The sequence below is a fragment of the Trachypithecus francoisi genome, unplaced genomic scaffold, assembly GCF_009764315.1.
Source record: "Trachypithecus francoisi isolate TF-2019V2 unplaced genomic scaffold, Tfra_2.0 Lachesis_group5, whole genome shotgun sequence".
NCBI lineage: Eukaryota > Metazoa > Chordata > Mammalia > Primates > Cercopithecidae > Trachypithecus > Trachypithecus francoisi.
This window is the reverse complement of record NW_022681470.1, coordinates 57,380,804-57,403,261: the sequence shown is the minus strand read 5'-3', so window position 1 is coordinate 57,403,261 and position 22,458 is coordinate 57,380,804. Positions and strand designations below refer to the sequence as shown.

Here is a 22,458-nt window from a genome sequence, read left to right as displayed (position 1 = left end):
ACAGAAACCATATTGATTTGTGCAAATCGCAAATGGTTTTTAGTTGCAAGAGAATTTCCAGAATCTTTTTTTTGCCCTTAAATTCATTTCATAACTGGAGAATTTTGTATTTTGAGTTGAAACGTTGATGGGAGATGCTTATAACCTGACGAATTTTTTTTTTGTAACGACTGTTATTTGTGTAAACATTTAAAAGCCTCATTTAAAAATTACCTTCCATTAATTTGTTCCTCTATAGCAATAATTTTTGCAATAGTTTGAACCAGTGTCATTTTACAGGTTAGAACCCGGCATGCAAATTTAAAGTCTTGTTTACATCCTTGTAAGGAGTTGGATACTAAATTGACTAAAAGCCAGGTCTCTTAGCTGTCACTGCTGTTCCCTTTCTTTAAAACGTTAATACCTGATAGATACTGTTGCTGTGTATTTACATACACCTCTGTATAATTTGTCTTACTGCTAAAGGGCGGGTTGTCTGTTTATCTAATCTTGCATAGTTTTTCTCAACGCAATTAATTTACAGTTCTTATTGTACTTACTGCCTGTGGTACTTGGGAATAATCTGCCTCCTGACACCAATCAATTTAATCTTCTCTGTAGGCATTCCTGTATTCAACATACATGGGCTGGGTGCGGTGGCTCACGCCTGTAATCCCAGCACTTTGGGAGGCCGAGGCGGGTGGATCACAAGGTCAAGAAATCGAGACCATCCTGGCCAACATGGTGAAACCCCGTCTCTACTAAAAATACAAAAATTAGCTGGGTGTGGTGGTGGGTGCCTGTATAGTCCCAGCTACTTGGGAGGCTGAGGCAGGAGAATCGCTTGAATACAGGAGGTGGAGGTTGCAGCAAGCCAAGGTCCTGCCACTGCACTCTAGCCTGGCGACAGAGCAAGACTCCATCTAAAAAAAAAAAAAAAATTTTACAAATAAAATAAACCTTCTTATGGAACATTGGCAAAAAAATAAAAAATAAAAAAAATGCATGTAGCAGGTATTTATAAAAATACTTTGCTCCACACTCTGATTTATGTGCTAGGGTTTCCTTTAGTCCTTCCCACTCCCCAAGCTGGGAGTACTTGAAAATCTATGTTGACATGCACTTTTTACATCTCCTAAGTCACTTGACACATTTGGCCTGATATATGGCTTATCAGTATATTTCTTCTAGACTAAAGAAATGGGAATTGTATTCTTGTCTTTGAAGTCTACACTATCTATTAGAGGGCCTGGCACTAGTGGAAAGTTAGTCAATATTGGTTGAATAATGATGGTAAGTTATCTGAGAGACTTGCCTGAAGTTGCTAGGAAGCAGTATCTGAGCTGCAGATTGTGATCTATTGTAATGTATGCCTCTGTGAATTTACACAATGAGATGTTCTCTATATATTTTTAAAGCTTGTTTGTAGTCTATGTAATCTAAATCTTTTTTTTTTCTTTCAGTTTAGCAGATATTTTCAGAAACGGATACATAAGAAATGGCTGGAAATCAAATGAATGTCCAAAGAAGAGTTTAGAGTCTTAGTAACATTCTTTTTTAAAATAACTGTCTGCCAAAATGTCATTACACAGTATTCATAATAGAAATAACTGCGGCGATATTCTTGATATTCCTTCTTCCCAAAATAGTTCATCACTGAATGCCCTCACCCACAGTAGCCGACTTAAGCTGCATTTGAAGTCAGGTATGTCAGAATGTGAAAATGATGATCCATTATTGAGATCTGCAGGTAAAGTCAGAGACATAAATAGCACTTACGTTATTTCTGCCAGTGAAAAAACAGCAAACATGCCCCTTACCCCTAATCCTGTAGGTAGATTGACACTTCAGAGAAGAACTACAAGGAACAAAGAATCTTCTTTACTTGGTAGGGATTTGGAAGACACAACTGAAAAAACAGCAGAAACACATCTTGCATTACAACGTCGTGCTAAAACAGATTCTGAAGAAAAGTGGAAGACAGCTGAAACAGATTCTGTCAAAATGACACTGAATGTGGGAGGTGAAACAGAAAATAATGTTGTTTCTAAGGAAGGGAGAACAAATGTAAGGATTGTAAATAATGCTAAAAACTCTTTTGTTGCCTCTTGTGTACCTTTAGATGAAGATCCACAAGTCATTGAAATGATGGCTGATAAGAAATACAAAGAAACATTTTCTGCCCCCAGTAGAGCAAATGAAAATATTGCACTTAAGTACTCAAGTAATAGAGCACCCATTGCTTCCCTGAGTCAGACTGAAGTTGTTAGATCAGGACACTTGACAATGAAACCTACTCAGAGCAAGTTGGATATCAAAGTGTCGGGAACAGGAAACTTGCATCATAGAACTATTGGAAAGGAAATTGCAAAAACTTCAAATAAATTTGGGAGCTTAGAAAAAAGAACACCTACAAAATGTACAACAGAACACAAATTGACACCAAAGTGCGGTCTGCCTCAGCTTAAGAGCCCAGCTCCATCAATACTGAAGAATAAAATGTCTAACCTTCAAGTTAAACAAAGACCAAAAAGTTCCTTTCTTGCGAATAAACAGGAAAGGTCAGCAGAAAATACAATCCTTCCTGAAGAAGAAACTGTAGTTCAGAACACCTCTGCAGGAAAAGACCCCTTAAAAGTAGAGAATAGTCAAGTGACAGTGGCAGTACGCGTAAGGCCTTTCACCAAGAGGTATGTGACGCCTTTTAAAATCTAAAGCCAAGCAGTTACATGTAACGTACCTTTAATTCCTCTCTGCCTTTGGAAGGTCTGTATTCATGCATCTTCAAACTTGAAACTTGTTGGCAATATTTTTACATAGAGAGAACTTTTAGGTCTAGTTGTAGTGTGTTGATAATTTTTGATGACTGACTATAAAATTAAAAAATTGAATCACCATATTTTTTATGTTGAAGTTTCTCTAGATATATTGCTTTTAAAAAGTCTGAATAAGTCACTTAGGTCTCTAATGAAATCTGCTTTCAGATCTGCAATATATGCTGGAATGTTATACCTATCCCTTAAAAAGAGCCATAACAGGCCAGGTGTGGTGGGTCACGCCTGTAATCCCAGTGCTTTGGGAGGCCGAGGCAGGCAGATCACTTGAGGCCAGTGGTTTGAGACCAGCCTGGCCAATATGGTGATACCCTGTCTCTACTAAAAATAGAAAAATTAGCCGGGTGTGGTGGTGCACACCTGTAATCCCAGCTACTCGGGAGGCTGAGGCAGGAGGATCACTTGAACCTGGGAGGCAGAGGCTGCATTGAGCTGAGATCAGGCCACTGCACTCCAGCCTGGGTGACAGAATGAGACTCTGTCTCCAAAAAAAAAAAAAAAATAACTACTGGTTCCCTAAAGAGGTCCTTTCAAAACCCTTTCCAGAGTAGTGATTACCATCATCATCATCTCCAATTACTATATAGTAGTTATAAATGCAGTGATACATTAGATTTGATTTTGATGGCAAAAAATCTCTCTCTAAAAGTGGTTGTGGATGGGAAAGACACAGATTAAAGATAAGGTTGGAAAAGATGGACATGAGAAAATGTGAATGTGACAAAATATAATTGTTTTAAAATATTTTAATGTAGTTGTTTAAAATATTTTAAGGGACAGTGAAAAACTTCACAGGACTAATAGTGTTTAACTTGAAGCTGTGTATCTAAGCAAGTTAGAAGAGGATATGGTGACCACTGCATTGGGGCAGGAACCTCCAGTTTGAACCTAAGGGGTCAGTAGTTAAAGGCAAGTTATACAGTACTGTAGAACCTTTTTTGTGCAAATGGGTTAGTATTAAGAGGGAGAACTGAGGGTGAGTTGGTTTGAGAGAATTGGAATGCCTAATAGAGCCTCAAGAACCATGATAGGAAGAGAAACAATAGAAAGAGCTGGTAGGGACAAAACGCAAGATGGGTGCATATACTGAACTTATTAAGGAACCAAATGCCTGATTCCAAACTCATCAGACAAGATGTGAAAGCAGGGCAAGGGTAGAGTACTTGTCAAATTGATGAGGCAGGTGTTTTTTCCAGAATAAATTCTGATTTAAAGCAGTCACAGAGTCAGGGGTGGAGGGGGGAGGGAGTGGGTATCTGGAGCCAGACAAGGAGTGATGATGTTTTTCTGTAGATCTAAAGTAAGTGAAAGATTTCCACCTAAGTCTCAAAGGGAAAAAGGGTATACATGAAGATTCATGATGTTAAGGGAGAGAATCTAGAGGAAGGAGGAGAGATCTTTAGTAGCCAAGAGAGACTTATGATTCAAACTTATAGTCAACTGAGTTTGTTAAAATTATATTTGTATTTTATGCCAGCTTTATTTAGATTGGTACCCCCCAACTTTGTATAATAAAGATGTTTCTAGATTTGAACGAAGAGTATAGGTAGATTATAGTAGGTGGGATGGGGAAAGGTATAGTTCAAGAGGAAAAAAAAAGAGGAAAAAAATCTTGTAAAAGTAGGATAGGTTTTCTGGAGAAATCTGGAATTTTCCCTTTGGTGGCACTGAAGCCACAGGAAATATATTTTGGAAACCCACTAAAATTGTTTGCTTATCTGCATTTTCCACATAAAACTAAAGGATTATCTTGCCTTGGAAGATTGTTTAAATAGTTTTGAGGTATTTATTATGTTCTGTGAGAATAATACCCATGATAATTTTAGTTACTTGATTTTTTTCTTTGTGCTTCTTTCAAGAGAGAAGATTGAAAAAGCATCCCAGGTGGTCTTCATGAGTGGGAAAGAAATAACTGTGGAACATCCTGACATGAAACAAGTTTATAGTTTTATTTATGATGTTTCATTCTGGTCTTTTGATGAATGTCATCCTCACTACGCTAGCCAGACAACTGTCTATGAGAAGCTAGCAGCACCACTCCTAGAAAGAGCCTTTGAAGGCTTCAATACCTGTCTTTTTGCTTATGGTCAGACTGGCTCTGGAAAATCATATACGTAAGTTGTATTGGAAATACAATTATCCAAGTGTTTAAATATACTTTTGTGAGAAGTGGCATGGGGGTGATAGAAATAATACAGTTTTGAAACCACACAGATCTTGACCCAAATCTCATCCATTTTATATACTAGTTCTGCAAACTTGGGCAATTTACTTAGCCTCTGGGCTTCAGTTTACACATTTACCTTGATACAGTTCATCTTGTAATTATCATTGGCCCCATTTTATTATACTTTGTATATTTTATGTAAACTGAGGCCCAGAGAGCTTATCTTGTAAGTATTTTGGCGAGAATTAAAAGTAAAGCGTCTAAGCTAGATGTGGTGGCACACACCTGTAGTCTCAGCTACTTGGGAAGCTGAGGTAGGAGGATTGCTTAAGTGCAGGAGTTCGAGTCCAGCCTGGGCAACTTAGTCACCATCTCTTAAAAAGAAAGGAGTAGGGGGACATCTGATAAATGGTAGCTATGATAATGATACCTGTCCTAGAAGGAAATACTCAGCATTTTAACAGTAGCTAACATTTGAGTTCTTACTATATTCCAGCCGCTGTGCTAAAGACTTTGCTTATATTCTCTCACAGCAATTCTCTGAATTACATAGTTTTATTATTCCCATTTTACAGTAGAGGAAATTTAAGTTTAGTGAGGTTAAGTATCTTGGAGTCATGATTTGGACTCAGGCAGATTTGACTCCAGAGTCCAGATTCTTAATTATGAGATTCCGTGAACTTGCTTCCTACTCCCTTTCCTGCCTATTTCCCCAAAAAGAATTTTAAAAAAAAGAATTAGTTTTATTTCCTCCTTATTCATAATGTATTTTTCAGGATGATGGGATTTAGTGAAGAACCAGGAATAATTCCAAGATTTTGTGAAGATCTTTTTTCTCAAGTAGCCAGAAAACAAACCCAAGAGGTATGTTCTTATAATATCTGCAAGCTTCTTATCAGAGTAGAAAATAGTCACATTAAGTTGAAATCAGTCATAGCCACTAAGGAAATACTTAATGGAAGATCAGTTCTAATTTATAGATCACTATTCTTTGGAACAGTGGTATGGAGAGGGAGGGTGGAAATTCTAAATTCAGAATCAATTTCACCTTGTGGGCAGTGATAGTGAAGTTGTCTCTTCTGTCTTCTCTCGTTTTTGCTTTAGTTTTGTGTATACGTAGAGGCTCACAAATGTGGTAGCTATGTGCTATTATACATGTCTTTGTAGTCAGATAGGTGCACAGACTTAACTAAGGACAGCAGGCATAAACTTTTGGACAATGTGAATCAGAAAGAGTAGTGACATTGGGATTTGAACCCAGAGTTGACTTCAAAAGCCACGCTTTTTCTACTGTACTACACCTGAATAGGTTGTACTGGCTTCCTATTTCACTTATTCATTTATACATTCAGCTAGCTTTTACTGAGCATTCCGCTGTTGCTAGGCAGCTTGTTAGATCAGTTTTTTTTTTCCTCAAATTTACTTGGTCATAAGAATTACTGGGGATTCTTGACAGGGACATATATGTGCATGTGTATACGTGTGTGCATACTTGCTAAAAATCTCTTCTGGGGGTTCTGAGTCAGTTGGTCTGGTGTAGAGCTTGGGATTTTACAATTTTCGTGTTTTTCCTCCAGTATTTTTTATGATAAGGGAAATTGGGAAAATTGTGCTAGATTAGGGGTCTGGAGTTAAAAGACCCAGTTCCTGTATTCAAAGGAGTGTAGTGGGAGAAATAAGTCAGTTAACAGCCAAGTACAATCAATTAAATGCTAAACAAACTAAAGTAGATGCTCTAATAGAACATATAAGTGAGAACATACAAGGTTGGAGGGAGACATTCTCTTAGAAGAAGGAGCAGCTGAGCTTATTTTTGAAGGCTACATAGCATTATTAGCTTGGTGAAGAAGGGGAGAAGGGCATTCCAGGAAGAGGGAGCAGCATGTACCATGCATGTACCATGCTTTGCTTTCAAAGCAAAAAAGTAAGGAGCCTTTAGGAATCTATAAATTGTTTACTTTGCTTTGAGCATGGAATTTGAGGGTGGAGAGTGATAAGAGAAGAAACTAGAGGGTGGGGGCGGTGGCTCACTCCTATAATCTCAGTACTTTGGGAGGCCGAAGTGGGCAGATCACCTGAGGTCAGGAGTTCGAGACCAGTCTGGCCAACATGGTGAAATCCTGTCTCTACTAAAAATACAAAAATTAGCCAGGTATAGTGGCACATGCCTGTAATCCCAGCTACTTGGGAGGCTGAGGCAGGAGAATTGCTTGAACCCGGGAGATGGAGGTTGTAGTGAGCCGAGATTGCGCCACTGCACTTCAGCCTGGGCTACAGAGCATGACTCCGTCTCAAAAAAAAAAAGAATAAACTAGAGAGGCAAGCAGAACTTGACTCATGAAGGACTATCTTAGTAAGTATAACTGGTAAGACTTGCTGATTATTGGAAATGGAGGATGAGGGAGAGAGAATTCAGTATTTCTGGTTGGACAACCAGATTAGATATCGATCTCATTTTTTGAGATCACAAGAGGAAAAGTAGATTTGAGTAATGATGAGTTCTGTCTGCTCTGTGGATATACTGCCTCTCCTCTGTCTTCTTCTTTTACCCTCAACCTCTCATTCCCAGTAATTAAATTGAAAATAAGAGGAATATGGGGATCAATAGAAACATGGTGGTCTTGAGATTAGGAGATGAAATATGATTCAAGTCCAAGTTTAGTGGGCGTAAGAGAGTGAGAAAGCTGTGGGCCTGTAGGGTAGAGTCCTCTATTGATTGTTCACATTTTAGAAGGATAGTAATTTGAAGGTAAAGCCAGGGAGAGATAGATAAGTGAAGCTGAAGCAAAGTTGAGGCAAAGGTCTTTGGAATTATTTCAAAGGATGGGAGGCTCAGATTTTTGCATGGAATGACTATGTCATTGAATGCCATAGTGTAATGAATGCTTAAGAGCATGGTCAGCCAGGCATGGTGGCTCACGCCTGTAATCCCGGCACTTTGGGGGGCCGAGGCAAGTGGATCACTCGAGGTCAGGAGTTTTTGAGACCAGCCTGGCCAACATAGTGAAACCCTGTCTCTACTAAAAATACAAAAATTAGCTGGGTGTGGTGGCGGTCGCCTGTAATCTTAGCTATTCGGGAGGCTGAGGCAGGAGAATTGCTTGAACCCTGGAGGCAGAGATTGCAATGAGCTGAGATCATGCCATTACTCCAGCCTGGGTGACAGAGCGAGACTCTGTCTCAAAAAAAAAAAAAAAGAGCTTGGACTTGGGAGATACATTATTTGAATTTGAATGTAAGCTTCATCACTGCAGTAGAAATGTGATCTTGAACAATTTTCTCAATGTCTCTGTGTTTCGGAACAGAAGATAGAGACGATATTGACAATATCATTCTCATAGATTTGTGGTGAGGATTAAATGAGTTGATCTATACAAAAGGATTTGAAGAGTGCCTGGTACATAGTGAACCCCACTAAATGTGGTTGTATCAGGATGGTAGAAGATAATAGTATGTGGATGGGGGTAATAGAAGGTGGTGTAGCAAGCACGATGCCAGGAGCCTCAAAGGAGAAGAAAAAAGTGGGTCCTCTCCAATGTGGCCCCAGCTACCTTTTCTAATTCGTTCCCCACACTACATTTTCATTTCTAAGTCTTCCTGGAGCTTCTATAACATAAAATACTACTTTACATAATAAAAGCGTTATTACATGTTTATTGAATTCTGACAGCCCCCATCCCTGTTCACAGCATTTGGCAATGACCTTATAATTACTTGGTGTTCCCATATACCTGGTCTCTTTGTCTGGAAGTGTTTTGTTTCTCTCTCATGATACCAACTATATTCTGTCTTCTATTACTCATGTACTATATTGCATATCCAATTAGATTCTGAGTTCTTTCAGGATAAAAACTATGTCCAGTTCATCTCATATTTTCCCACAGCTCCTAGAAGAATGCTTTGTACCTGGTAGGGCACAATAAATATTTGGTGAATTGAACTTAAATCTCTTTGACACTCCCTTGAAGCTTCCAATTCTGTTAGATGCTTGCTGACTCACTTCTGGGTCAGTGGATGAAATTTATTCTCTAATAAGGAAACCATGCCCTAACTGTTAGAAGAACTGTTTGGAAGCAAAGTTTTCCTTTTGGCCTCTACACTGTATCTTTCTGAGTCAAAAGGAGGAGAAGCTCAGCCTACTTAGTCTAATGATTGCTTTCTGCCCCAATCAGGAAGAATTAATTTAAGGCTCCATCTTACCAGATAAAATGTCAGCCTACAGGGTGTCTTTCCTATTCAGAGCACATGCGGTGCACAGATGCTGCTGTCCTTACCCAAGAATGCCCTACCCCTCTTTCTGGTTTAGTCTACTCTGTCTCTCATGCCTCACATTCTGTTTCCTCCTTCCCTGTTCTCTCTGGCCATCCTAAATTTTCCCTTTTCTGATTACTCGTTTTATTTATAATCATCTCATTTTGTTTCTTAATTAATTTTCTATTGCTGTGTTTTGTCTATTGGAAGGTATGTTATATGTCTCTGAGATCTTAGCCTCATGGGCAAGAACCTTGTCTTACATAAAGGTCTTTCTGACAATAACCTAAAGCCATACACACAGTAGGTAGGTATGCTTATTGGATTTAATTGAAACTTATGTAGAAGTTAAGAAGAAATGCAAAGACTTTTGTTGTTGTTCATATTAAAATTTTTTTATTGAGATAAAATTCATATAACATCAAATTAACCACTTTAAAGTATACAATTCAGTGGTATTCAGTACATTTATAATGTTGTACAACTGTTACCTCTAGTCCCAAAAAATTTTCATTGCCCTCTACCCATTAAGCAGTCACAATCCATTCCCCCTTCTCCCCAATCCCTGGCAACTACTAATTTGCTTTTGTTCTATGAATTTACATGTTCTGTGGAAATTTCATATAAATGGAATCATGCAGTATGTGATATTTTGTGTTTGGCTTCTTTCACTTAGCATAATGTATTGGGGTTCATCTGCATTGTAGCATATACAGTACTTCATTCCTTTTAATGACTGAATAATATTTCATTGTATGGATATCCAGTTTTGTTTATCTGTTCATCAGTTGATGGACGTTTAGGTTGTTTATACATTTTGGCTATTGTGAATAGTCCTGCTGTGAACACTGGTGCATGTTTTTGTTTGAATACCTGTTCTCAATTGTTTTGGATGTATAGGAGTGGAATTTCCAAATTTCTATGGTGATTCTTTCTTTTTTTTTTTTTGAGATGGAGTCTCGCTCTGTTGCTTAGGCTGGAGTGCAGTGGCACGATCTCAGCTCATTGTAACCTCCACCTCTCGGGTTCAAGTGATTCTCCTGCCTCAGTCTCCCAAGTAGCTGGAATTACAGGCACCCGGCACCACGCCCGGCTAATTTTTGTATTTTTAGTAGAGATGTGGTTTTACCATGTTGGCCAGGCGGGTCTTGAACTCCTGACCTCAAATGATCCTCCCACCTCGGCCTCCCAAAGTGCTGGGATTACAGGTGTGAGCCACTGTGCCCGGCCTGGTAATTCTATTTTTAACCTTTCAAGGAACTGTCAGCTATTTTCCAAGTGGCTGCACCATTTTACATCCACTAGCAATGGAGGAGGGTTCCAGTTTCTCCACGTCCTCGCCCACACTTGTTGGTTTCCACTTCTTCTTCGTATTATTGCCATCCTGGTGGGTGTGAAGTGGTTTTTCACTGTGATTTTGATTTGCACTTCCCTACTGAGAAATGATGTTGATCATCTTTTCATGTGCTTGTTTGCCATTTGTATGTTCTTCTTTGGAGAAATGTCTATTCAAGTCCTTTGTGCATTTTAAAATTGGGCTGTTACGTTGTTGAGTTGTAAGATATTCTTATATATTTATATATTTTGGATGCTAGATCCTAATCACAGATATTATTTGCAAAACATTAAAATAAATTATATACTGTGTTTCTATTCCTACTAGGTCAGCTATCACATTGAAATGAGCTTCTTTGAAGTATATAATGAAAAAATTCATGATCTTCTGGTTTGTAAAGATGAAAATGGGCAGAGAAAGCAACCAGTAAGATTAAAACAATTTATTATTTGTTTTGAATTTCTGTTCTTATAAATACATCTAATTATTTGAGTTCTCTGGACGATATAGCTTATTTTTTTTTTCTTTTTTTTTTTTTTTTTTGAGACGGAGTCTCGCTCTGTCGCCTGGGCTGGAGTGCAGTGGCCGGATCTCAGCTCACTGCAAGCTCCGCCTCCCGGGTTTACGCCATTCTCCTGCCTCAGCCTCCCGAGTAACTGGGACTACAGGCGCCCGCCACCTCGCCCGGCTAGTTTTTTTGTATTTTTTTAGTAGAGACGGGGTTTCACCGTGTTAGCCAGGATGGTCTCGATCTCCTGACCTCGTGATCCGCCCGTCTCGGCCTCCCAAAGTGCTGGGATTACAGACTTGAGCCACCGCGCCCGGCCAGATATAGCTTAAAGTTTTACTAGAAATATATGACAGCAAATATTTGGATCTATAGTCCGATTAGATTATTTAGAAAATAAGTGGAACATTGGCTGGGCACAGTGGCTCACTCCTGTAATCCCAGCACTTTAGGAGGCTGAGGGGAGCGGATTGCCTGAGCTCAGGAGTTCAAGACCAGCCTGGGCAACATGGTGAAACCCTGTCTCTACTAAAATACAAAAAATTAGCCAGGCATGGCGGCTTGCGCCTGTAGTCCCAGCTACTCGGGAGGCTCTGGCAAGAGAATTGCTTGAACCTAGGAGACGGAGGTTGCAGTGAGCTAAGATCGAGCCTCCGTACTCCAGCCTGGGCGACAGAGTGAGAGTTTTGTCTCCAAAAAATAAAAAATGAAAAAAAGAAAATAAGCAGAACATTATCATTAGTAGAAATTAAATTAGTTGTTAGATTTAACCTCTTTATTTTAATAAAGAATTGTGTAAAACTAAAGATAAAATAGTTGTTCCAAGATTTAGTTGGACCGTGTAAGTTGAACACCAGATCCCTAATAGTCTATAAGCCAAAACGTAGTAAACCTTTTTAAAATTATGTTTTATTATAGAATATGTATTTCAATGGGTTACTTAGCAAATTCATACCTTGTAGATAATCTGTGAATAGAAAGTTTCATAATTATATCATTTTTTTAAAAAACTGCTATTTGAATTTAAAATTTTTAATTTTACAATGGACCTTGGAGCACAATAAACAAAAATCTAAATAAGTCAGTCGGGCGCGATGGCTCACGCCTGTAATCCCAGCACTTTGGGAGGCTGAGGTGGGCAGATTGCAAGGTGAAGAGATCGAGACTATCCTGGCCAACATGGTGAAACCCCATCTCTACTAAAAGTACAAAAATTAGCTGGGCATGGTGGTGCATGCCTGTAGTCCCAGCTCCTCAGGAGGCTGAGTCAGGAGAATCACTTGAACCTGGGAGGTGGAGGTTTCAGTGAGCCAAGATTGCATCACTGCACTCCAGCCTGGCGACAGAGCAAGAGTCTGTCTCAAGAAAAAAAAAAAGTCAGCTACCTTCTTCACTTGCCCATGGTTGTGCAGTTTACTATTGGCAACATCAAGAAACTTAAACAAAACTTGATGTTTGCTTCTATGATTTCTGTATGTTTAAAGCTTCTGCTCACAAAGTTGAAAGTGTATAATGTAACAATAAAGAAAAATTTTAATGTCTGAAATTTAACGAGTATGTTTTAGAGAACATTTAAAAGTATATAAATCATAGCTACTGCAAGATTTAAAATTCAAATGTCTTACTGAAAAACTAGGAAGATAAGCTGGGTGCAGTGGCTCACACCTGTAATCCCAGCATTTTGGGAGGCCGAGGTGGGCAGACCACTTGAGGTCAGGAGTTCGCTACCAGCCTGGCCAACACAGTGAAACTCCTTTCTACTAAAAATACAAAAGTTAGCTGGTGTGGTGGTGCTGTCTTGTAATCCCAGCTACTCAGGCAGCTGAGATAGGAGAATCGCTTGAACCCCGGAGGCAGAGGTTGCAGTGAGCCAAGATTGTGCCACTGCACTCCAGCCTGGACAACAGAGCAAGACTCCATCTCAAAAACAAACAAACAAACAAACAAACAGATAAGACATCTGATGCTAAAATACATTGTTCTAATTATTGTCTATTAGACAATTCTGATACCAGTTTTTAAGAAAAAAAAAACTATTAAGACATTTGATGCTACAATATGTTATTGCATGTTGTACTACTATAAAGTTTTTTATATTGAAGCTGTTTCCTAATGCCTCACAGATTTGTTTTTGTTGAGAGCTTGTGTGTGTGTTTTTCCTGGATAAAGACAAATCTCTTACCTTAAACTCAAGATATAGAAAAAGCGATCATTTAAAATTATATGAAATACTTGTCTTACTCCTAATGATGTATGTATTTGCTTCTACTAGCTGAGAGTGAGGGAACATCCTGTTTATGGACCATATGTTGAAGCACTGTCAATGTAAGTGTTTGGCTCAGCAAGGGCAAAGAGTATAAAACAAATGAATAGAGTGAATATTACTCTCCCATAATCTTTATTGTATTCTCATTGGCCTGCCTAACTTTGAAACCCTGGGTAACTATTTCGCCTTCTACCTTTGATATTGTCCAATTGAGTTTTCCCTCTCTTTCCATAGCGTGTTGGTTACTTGTTTATATACTTGCTTGTGTCTTTCACAGTACCTGTAAAGTGTCTGCCATGGAATATTCATTATACTGAGTATGAAGTAAATATTTGCTTTTTCTCCCTTTTACCCCTTCCTTTCATCATTAATTAAATCTTCCCTCTCAACTTGCTTTTTATACCTATGACTCTAAGCTAAACAGGAAAGGAGGTAGTAAGAAGAGTTAAGAGTTTGATACATGCCAGGAGTCCTTTACTTTCTTTTCCAACACTCCAAATGCTTTCTTAAAGGAAAAGAAAAGTGATTAAGTATTAACTCAGCTGCATTTAATACATCCGGGATTGTATTGGGACCCATATACACCCACATATAAATATACCTATGCATATACATATGTGTTAAAGTATATCTTTTGGTATTGTGATTTAGACTTCAGTATTATGTTAAGATGCTAAGATGCTTCATTGTGTTAAGAAAAATCATACTTTTTGTTAAAATTAAAGCATTATTTTATTTCCTGTCCTTTAAGAATGGGGAAAATAAAAGATTCTGGGAGAATCAGTAAAATAATATTCATGAATTAGTCCATTGTGACCTTCAGAGAGTAAATATGTAATTGAAATGTTGTTATTGTTTTATGAGAACAAGAATACAATCATCAACAAAATTGATTTTGTCTTTTCACTTCTTAAAAATAGGAATGTTGTCAGTTCTTACACTGATATCCAGGTAAGATTGATTGCATTTTGTCTTCTTTTCACTAGATAGAAAGAGCATAATCCTAAATATTTTCTCTTAATTGCTGTTTTACAAATAAAAGGTTAGTTTCTTTAATTTATCACAAACTGATTTTGTTTGTTAAGTTTTAATCAAAATAATTGCTCTTCTATATTAAAAATATTAACCTTCATGTAAGCTTAGAGTTATGGAAACAGTCTTTTAAAGTTATTATGTCTTGCCTCAGATTTCTATGACAGAAAAAAAGGCAATGGGAATATAAATTATTAAAATATATATACTCATTTCATTTTATAAATTAATTACAAATACGAATATGTTAGCTCTCTTAATTTTTATACCAATGAATTACAGTCTGCTGATCTGATCTTCCTTCCTTTTTTCTTACAAGAGTTGGCTAGAATTGGGAAATAAACAAAGAGCTACTGCTGCTACTGGGATGAATGATAAAAGCTCCCGATCTCATTCAGTTTTCACCCTGGTGATGACCCAGACCAAGGTATTTTTTTTCCACAGGCAAAATAGTAAATACATTTAAGTAATTCATGTTTTTCTTACTGTCTTCTTTAAATCAAAAGGTAAAAGTACAGTCATATAAATATGTAAATCCAATTTGATTATAGGGAATATACCTTAGTTTCAGTGACTTTTGGTCAATGACCAAATGACTTATGGCAGTATTCTATTTACCAAATTTTAAAATCAATAATAGATGCTTATTATACCATTGATATGATCATATCAATATATGATAGTATGTTTTAAAATAATGTATAGTAATTATGCAGAGTATTTAGAAAAACATCAGAAAGTAAAAGATTTTTAAAAATTTAGCCCTAGGTTCCACGACTCAGATGGACCCCTCTAAACATTTTGGTATATAATCTTTCAGTTTTTTTTACCATCACAATTAAATTCACTTAAAATTACACTGTTAAAATCTGTAACAATTTTATATTAAAATTTTTATAAAATAATTTTTAATAGCTATATAATATTCCATTAATTATTATAGTTCCTCAAGTTTTTCTCTACTGTTGGACATTTATATTATTTTTAAATGTTTTGCTGTTATAATGCTGGGATAAGCAACATCTTTGTGCATTAAACTTTTTATTTATTGTTATTTCTTTAATATACTGAGTGGTTATGGATTGTAATCTCTTTAAAGTAATTTGTTTATTTTGGCATAATCTATCCACTGCTCAATATATTCTTTTCAGTAGACCGTGTGAATATTTTTGTGTTATAAATTATCACAGATTCACGAAGGGATGATTTTAGGCCAGGTGCGGTGGCTCACGCCTGTAATTCCAGCACTTTGAGAGGCCAAGGCAGGAGGATCACTTGAGCTCAGGAGTTTGAGACCAGCCTGAGCAACACAGTGAGACCTTGTCTATACCAAAAATAAAAAAAAGTAGCAGGTGTAGCAGCATGTGCCTCTAGTCCCAGCTACTCGGGGACCCGAAGTGGGAGAACTGCTTGAACGCAGGAGATCAAGGCTGCAGTGAGCCGTGATCACGCCACTGCACTCCAGCCTGGGCGACAGAGTGACCCTGTCTCAAAAAACAAGAAGGGACAATTTAAAAAATAAAAGAGTGATGTGTAATCTTTTACAACTTTCCCTTTAAAAAGCGTATATTGTTTGCCAAGTCATAGAACTTAAGTTATTTTAATTTAATATCATTTTGCTGTAGACAGAATTTGTGGAAGGGGAAGAACACGATCACAGAATAACAAGTCGAATTAACCTAATAGATCTGGCAGGCAGTGAGCGCTGCTCTACAGCTCATACTAGTGGAGATCGACTAAAGGTAAATGGAATGGTTTTCTCCTTTGGATGAAATTTATTCCTGAGGTCATTATTTTAAGGAGAATACAAACTGAATACACTTAACCTCCCCCCAAATACATCTTTATCTGCAGTTTATAGACTGCAATGCTGTGGCTGAAAAAGAGATATGTACTTTTTGGTTATGATTAACTTAAAGAAAATATGTTTGAGTCATAAGAAAGTTGGTAGTTTATAGAAAAAAGTATTTATAAACAGGTGTTGTGGCATGTGTCTGTAGTCCCAGCTACTTGAGAAGCTCAGGTGGGAGGATCGCTTGAACCTGGATGGTCGAGGCTACAGTGAGCCATGTTTGTGCCACTGCACTCTAGCCTGGGCAACAGAGTGAGACTCTGTCTCAAAAAAAAAGGAAAGAAAAAAGTGTTTACTCAGTAATTATATGAGGGGAGAAATATATTTTGTGAAATAAATTTCTTTCTGAGAAGTATTTTAAGTTAAAATTTTTTTTTTCTTGCATGCAGGAAGGTGTGAGTATTAATAAGTCCTTGCTAACTTTGGGAAAAGTTATATCTGCACTCTCTGAACAAGCAAACCAAAAGAGAGTTTTTATTCCTTATCGTGAATCCGTTCTTACATGGCAAGTATCTTTTGACGTATAAAGAATTGTATAAAATATAGCGAATACTATGGGGAAAAGAATGATAGACTGACTTCATTAACTTTGCAATGGAGAAAGGTGGTAAGCATTATGAAATCTAGAGCCAAACTACCTGGATTTGAATCTCAGCTCAGCATCTTATAAGCTCTGTAATTTTGGGTAAATTACTTAATATTCTAGCCTGCTTCCTCATCTGTAAAATAGGAATAAAATCAGTTAGTGAGGGGTAAGTGAGGATTATTAGTTTTAGGGGTGAGGATTATTAGTTACAATTCTTATTACATAATATGTACTATATGAGTGTAAATAACTGTTCTTGTACTTAACTATTATTTGTGCCTGATGTTTGAACATATGTGGTACTACCAAACATATTGGTACTTGTATAAAGAGAAATTGAATTATTTTGTTTGCTTACTACACAGTGACTAATACATAGGTGCTCAAAAATGTTTTCATTAGTGAATGTATATTTAATTTTCAATATGTTACATTCAGATTACATCTGTATGGATTTCATATTCAGTTCTGATAGGCATTTACGATAAGGACTGCATCTTTACTTGAGGGTAATGTGTTTTTATAATTGGTTTATTATAATGTGGTTGCCACCTTGAAACCTGTAAGGGAAAATCTGATTTTTTTCATGTCTTATGAAAGTTAAGAATAGTGATATTCATTTTGCACTGATATATGTTTTAAGTCTCATACCGTTTTTCTCTAAAATAAAGATTTTGCTTATAGTACAATATAGAATTTTTGTTTCAATGTTCATTCATCATTTTCTACATTTATTGAGCACCTACTTCAAAAGGTTGTGGTAGCACTGGGAATACAAAGATGACTAAGACACATAGCACCTTCCCTATGGTAGCTCACAGTCACAAATACTTGATGATTAACCACATTTTAAAATCTCTGCCCAGATTGTTGCCTCCTCAAACAATATAAAAAGTGTAAGAGAGAAAAATTGTTCATGAGATCTAGAAATAGTTACTAATACCAGAAAAAGTTTTAAATGGTATTTGAATACAGTATAATAATGCCGTATTATATACCCTATTGATTTGTTTTGTACTTTCTAGATAATTACTAAGTTGTTTTAGAAGCAAAGTCTTATTATGACTTTTTTTCTTGCAGGCTGTTAAAAGAAAGTCTGGGTGGAAATTCAAAAACTGCAATGATTGCTACGATTAGTCCTGCTGCCAGCAACATAGAAGAAACATTAAGCACACTTAGATATGCTAACCAAGCCCGTTTAATAGTCAACATTGCCAAAGTAAATGAAGATATGAATGCTAAGTTAATTAGAGGTGAATATTTTCTCGGAATTTAAAAATTATTTTGCCACAATTTAGTCTCAGGTATTATTAGTTGCAGTCTTAAAATATGCAATTTATGAACATCAGAGGTTTTTTTCTATAACTATTTTAATAGATTCTAGTCATCAGCCTATAGTGATGGAGGATGATAAGTAGAAGGACAGATAATAAATAAGAAGAAAGACAATTAGAAAAAGAACATAGAAAACAGAGTCCGGGTAAGGGGGAAACAGTAAGCATTAAACAATAAATTTACACACGGAGTCATAGATGTGTGCAGCAAAAAACCAATAAAACTATTTACTGTTTTTCTTTTATGACCTCTCTTCCATTGACATTTTATGTACTAGCTCTGCTCATGCTTAGTTCATTGACCCAAAGACAATTTGAGCTTGAGTTTCTAGTTTAGATTGAACTTCATTTATTCTAAATACTGCTTTCTGTTTATCTCTAGGTAATCATCAATTTAGGATAGACTGTAATGCCTGCAAGAAATCTTGATTTGTACAGTTTTATCTTTGCTGATGTAGAACTATCATCTTTTCATGCCCCTTTGTCCTCTTGCCCTTTTTAGCAGAAGGTGATAGACACTTCAGATATGTGAGCCAGAGAAGAATCTGTTTTCTCTATCCTGGTTCATCCTTTCCCTTTTGGATCCCTTGTGTTTCACAAGTGGGACTGTTTTCATTAAAAATAAGTATTCTGGGCCGGGCGCAGTGGCTCACACCTATAGTCCCAGCACTTTGGGAGGCCGAGGCAGGCGGACCATTTAAGGTCAGGAGTTCGAGACCATGCTGGCCAACATGGGGAAACCCTGTCTCTACTAAAAATACAAAAATTAGCCAGATGCAGTGGTGGACACCTGTAATCCTGGCTACTTGGGAAGCTGAGGCAGGAGAATTGCTTGAGCCCGGGAGGCAGAGGTTGCAATGAGCCGAGATTGCACCACTGCGCTCTAGCCTGGGCGACAGTGAGACTCTGTCTAAATAAATAAATAAATATTCTGAATTCTAGCTTGAAAAATCTTTGATTTTGGCTGTTCTGCCTAGTGAATAGCCATTCTTTTATTTCTTTACTTTTTAAATAAACTTACTTCCACTTTAACAATTCCCCTTTTGCTTCTCGAAAGTGTCCCACTTTGGTCAATACATTATACAGCTTTCCTACTTATGAACAGGGAAAGTTAATTAATATGGGAGCATATTTCAGGTTAAGACTAAGTAAAGATTTATAGGTTATATAAGTAAAATAAAGCTGATTTCTCCAATATTCTATTTTATTTAGTAATACTGTATTTAAAACTTCAAATGAAATAGAAGATTGGAGGATTATGCTTACTGTGGAAATTATATATTAAATGTTATTATTCATGCATCTTTGTATAAATCTTCAGAATTGAAGGCAGAAATTGCAAAGCTAAAAGCTGCTCAGCGAAATAATCGGAATATTGACCCTGAACGATACAGGCTCTGTCGGCAAGAAATAACATCCTTAAGAATGAAACTGCATCAACAGGAGAGAGACATGGCAGAAATGCAAAGGTAGAATATAGTCAGTACTCTAAATGTTAAGTGTGTTGTTCTGGAATCATAGGAATTGCAGGGACCTCAAGAGGATACTGAGTCTTTTTCCCTACCTTCCTTATGAATAGAGCAGCCCACTCCCAGATTATCATATTTTAAATATTACTAGGTAGTTCCTTAATTTTCACTGATTGTCTCTTGACTCTCAATCTTATATATCTGGATGTTTTTAACTCTTATTATTTTCTTTGTCTTTGGAAAGAGTGTGGAAAGAAAAGTTTGAACAAGCTGAAAAAAGAAAACTTCAAGAAACAAAAGAGTTACAGGTATTATTTCAACTTTCTAAACTGATTTGAAAATAAAAGAAATATGCCAAGAAATAAATATCGCCAATATGCCAATGCATGTAAATTTAATGTTTCAAATACTTACTGTATACTGACTCTGTACAGAGCAATACCATAAGGAAAATTAATATAAAGAAATGTTAAGATGAAGACTGATTGCTTAGAGCCAGTCCATAAGCTAGTTGGAAAGTTAAAATATGAATAAACCATCTTGTTATATTTACTTTGGTTCTACAAATATATATTAAGTGTCTATGCTGTGCCAGGAACAGGGGAAGCCAAGGTTATTAAATACAGTTTCATCCCTCAGAGAGTTTGTGATCCAGAGAGAGATTTACAAAACGTAAATAGAAGACTGAAATGCAATGTGATTTCATTAGATTGAGCCATAAGCAATTGCCATTTTTGTAGGTAAAGAATGGTTGAACACTGGCAGTTTCATATGGCTGAACCTAATGTAATGAAAAGTATTTTAAGTGATTGGAGGAGGGGAGTACTATAAGAATTCAGGAGAAGGAGGGAAAATTCCGTGGTGTGGCCAATCCAACCTCATAGAAGAGGTGGCATTTGAGATGGGCTTTGAAGTTTGTGTAAGATTTTAATAGGAAGAATAAAGGAAGAGAGCATTCTTGGAAGAGAAAATTCTGAAAGTAAAGGTAGAAAAGTTTGAGGTGTCTTTAGAAAGGGTATGTAGATCAGTTTTATTGGAAGCAGTTTATATGAGATCGTAAGGAGATACAATTGGAAAGATATGTTATGATTAGTTTATGTAGGACTTGATTTCCAGGCCAAGGAAATTAAGTTTTATCCTGTAGGAAGTGAGAAACTGTTGAAAGTGACCAGGGATTTACATTTTGAGAATATCCTTTCAAGAGAATTAACTGGCATAGGATATAAGATGGATTGAAAACAGAAGCTGTTGATGGTGATTAGGAGGCTGCTTCCATAGTTTTGGTGTGAGTTGATGGGGGCCTAAGGTGACAGCAATGAAGATACAACAAAAGAAACTGATCTATTCTAAAGACCGTCAGTCAGTATGAATAAATCCAATTTGGTGATGATAGATTGATATATGAGTAGACTGAGGATGGTGAAGGACAAAGAAGGTAGGGAGATAACAAAGGAGAGATTCTAAGGAAGGAGGAGAGAGTCTAAAAAACCTTTAGGGCCAGGCACGGTGGCTCATGCCTGTAATCCCAGCACTTTGGGAGGCTGAGGCAGGTGGATCACCTGAGGTCAGGAGTTCGAGACCAGCCTGGTCAACATGGTGAAACCCTATCTCTACTAAAAATACAAAAATTAGCCGGGTGTGGTGGTAGATGCCTGTAATCCCAGCTACATGGGATGCTGAGACAGGAGAATTGCTTGAACCCAGGAGCCAGAGGTTGCAGTGAGCTGAGATCATGCCACTGCACTCCAGCCTGGGTGACAGAGCGAGACTCCGTCTCAGACAAGTAATTTAGTGAGACTTCATATACAATTGTTCTAATGTTTAATATAGACCATTTGTTTTAGGTGAATTTAACAATTTCATACTGTGATTAAGATTAATTTCTTTTTCTGACTTCTACCAGAAAGCAGGAATTACATTTCAAATGGACAATCATTTACCAAACCTTGTTAATCTGAATGAAGATCCACAACTATCAGAGATGCTGCTATATATGATAAAAGAAGGAACAACTACAGTTGGAAAGTATAAACCAAACTCAAGCCATGATATTCAGTTATCTGGGGTGCTGATTGCTGATGATCATTGGTATGTTAATCCTTTAAAAAAAAAGAAAAGGCACCTGTTTATATCTTGATAACATGTGGTTTCCTTCATATGGCATATTCATTGATACTTATTGTTTGGTATAATTCTTCAAACCTATTGTTTAGTCAGGAAAAACATACATTCTGAGTGTGTTGTAAGAATGATAGGTCAGTTACTGTCAATATAAAGTACAGTGTAAAGCTCTGTTTTTGTTTTGGCATAATTGGTCTGTTGATTGAAGAATTATAATGATGCACATGAAAATAAACTATCTATCTTACGTAACAGAATTTTTGGTTGGATTGACCAATTTAAAAATGTTATTTTATGTGAATTTTGTTCATATGAATGGAATGATACTTGTATTTATTGTTGGAATGATAGTATATGTAAACTTTTTTGACTCTACATTGTGTTTCTAAGATTTATGTACATTGGTCCTGTTTTATTTTCACTGCTATGAAGCATTCCATTGTATGAATTTATCTCTTACAAAGTTTGGAAAGCGCTTTTAAATTGTATGTCTAAGAGAAGAGATACTAGGTTGTAGAATATGTGCATGTTCAACTTTAGTAGATAATTTCAAATTATTTTCCAAAATGGATTTTTACTCTCATTGGCCTTGAGAATACCTGTTACTCTACATCCTTGCCAATATTTAGTACTGTCAGACTTTAATTTATGCCAATCTGATGAACATAAAATAGTATATCATTATGGATTCGTTTTACATTTCTTTGATTAATAATGAGGTTG

At 36.8% G+C, this 22,458-nt stretch overlaps 1 protein-coding gene across 1 annotated transcript in view; it reads left to right on the top strand.

Moving 5' to 3' along the window:
• Window positions 1–1,048: 1,048 nt before the first annotated feature.
• The window catches only part of KIF14 (kinesin family member 14), a 69,377-nt gene continuing 47,967 nt past the window's right edge, over window positions 1,049–22,458 (top strand). Inside the window, exons 1-13 of the mRNA XM_033195535.1 lie at window positions 1,049–2,669; window positions 4,673–4,927; window positions 5,757–5,844; window positions 10,895–10,993; window positions 13,348–13,400; window positions 14,262–14,292; window positions 14,693–14,800; window positions 15,999–16,115; window positions 16,615–16,730; window positions 17,892–18,064; window positions 19,467–19,614; window positions 19,859–19,922; window positions 21,518–21,702. Coding sequence (XP_033051426.1) covers window positions 1,558–2,669; window positions 4,673–4,927; window positions 5,757–5,844; window positions 10,895–10,993; window positions 13,348–13,400; window positions 14,262–14,292; window positions 14,693–14,800; window positions 15,999–16,115; window positions 16,615–16,730; window positions 17,892–18,064; window positions 19,467–19,614; window positions 19,859–19,922; window positions 21,518–21,702 — 2,549 coding nt within the window. The 5' untranslated portion in view covers window positions 1,049–1,557. The remainder of the gene's footprint in view (window positions 2,670–4,672; window positions 4,928–5,756; window positions 5,845–10,894; window positions 10,994–13,347; window positions 13,401–14,261; window positions 14,293–14,692; window positions 14,801–15,998; window positions 16,116–16,614; window positions 16,731–17,891; window positions 18,065–19,466; window positions 19,615–19,858; window positions 19,923–21,517; window positions 21,703–22,458) is intronic.